Source organism: Mastomys coucha, unplaced genomic scaffold (genome assembly GCF_008632895.1).
Source record: "Mastomys coucha isolate ucsf_1 unplaced genomic scaffold, UCSF_Mcou_1 pScaffold5, whole genome shotgun sequence".
Taxonomy (NCBI): Eukaryota; Metazoa; Chordata; class Mammalia; order Rodentia; family Muridae; genus Mastomys; species Mastomys coucha.
In genome coordinates this window covers 90,568,568-90,569,268 of record NW_022196911.1, presented here as the reverse complement: position 1 = coordinate 90,569,268, position 701 = coordinate 90,568,568, and the positions used below count along the sequence as shown (strand labels likewise).

Below are 701 nucleotides of genomic sequence, written 5' to 3'. Positions count from 1 at the left end.
CTCTCAAGTGCTGGGATTAAAGGCATGTGCTACCAGGCCATTTGAGGTTGTTTTTAAGGGAAGTAAAAGTATTCATTGAATCTGATGCTGGCTGAATAAAAATATTTTTTCTTTTGGAGTCATAAAAGAAGAAATGTCTATTAAAATTATAAATTGATTTAAAAAAACCTAGAAGACACATGTATCTATAAGAAGTACAGCACTTTCAGAAGATAACTATATTTAAACCATATTATTTCTAGTTCTTCAGGCAGCTGCAAGTGCTCATACGTCATTTTATATAACTTTCTTTCATCTTCTATGGAAGAGAAAAATGAGACCCAGGGCATGCTATGGTCTGATGGTAGGCAATCTAACTTTAACTAGGGTTCCACTACTCTGAGCCTCTGGCATTTCAACCATAAAACAGAGATGACATCTACCTCACAGGGACAGGCTGAGGACACAAGACATTCATATGAGAAGGTTGCCCTAGAAAAGACAAGAAAAGGGGAGAGGGCACAGGGCAACTCACATGGGCACCTGGATGCCATCTAAACTGACGCTGAGTGCCAAGGATGTTGCCAGCGTGAGCGTAGTGACCTGAAAGAGAAGTGCACAGTGAGCCGACTCTGTGCCAGTATTCAGAAGCCCAGTGTGGAGAGCTGCGAAGCACCGCACCTCAAAGATGGCGCTGGCCGCCGCCCCCCGCCAGTCTGATG

The 701-nt window shown here is 43.4% G+C and overlaps 1 protein-coding gene across 1 annotated transcript in view; it reads right to left on the bottom strand.

Annotated features, from left to right (window-relative positions):
• The window catches only part of Mrpl27 (mitochondrial ribosomal protein L27), a 6,328-nt gene that overhangs the window by 2,261 nt on the left and 3,366 nt on the right, over positions 1 to 701 (bottom strand). Inside the window, exon 3 of the mRNA XM_031351293.1 lies at positions 515 to 582. Coding sequence (XP_031207153.1) covers positions 515 to 582 — 68 coding nt within the window. The remainder of the gene's footprint in view (positions 1 to 514; positions 583 to 701) is intronic.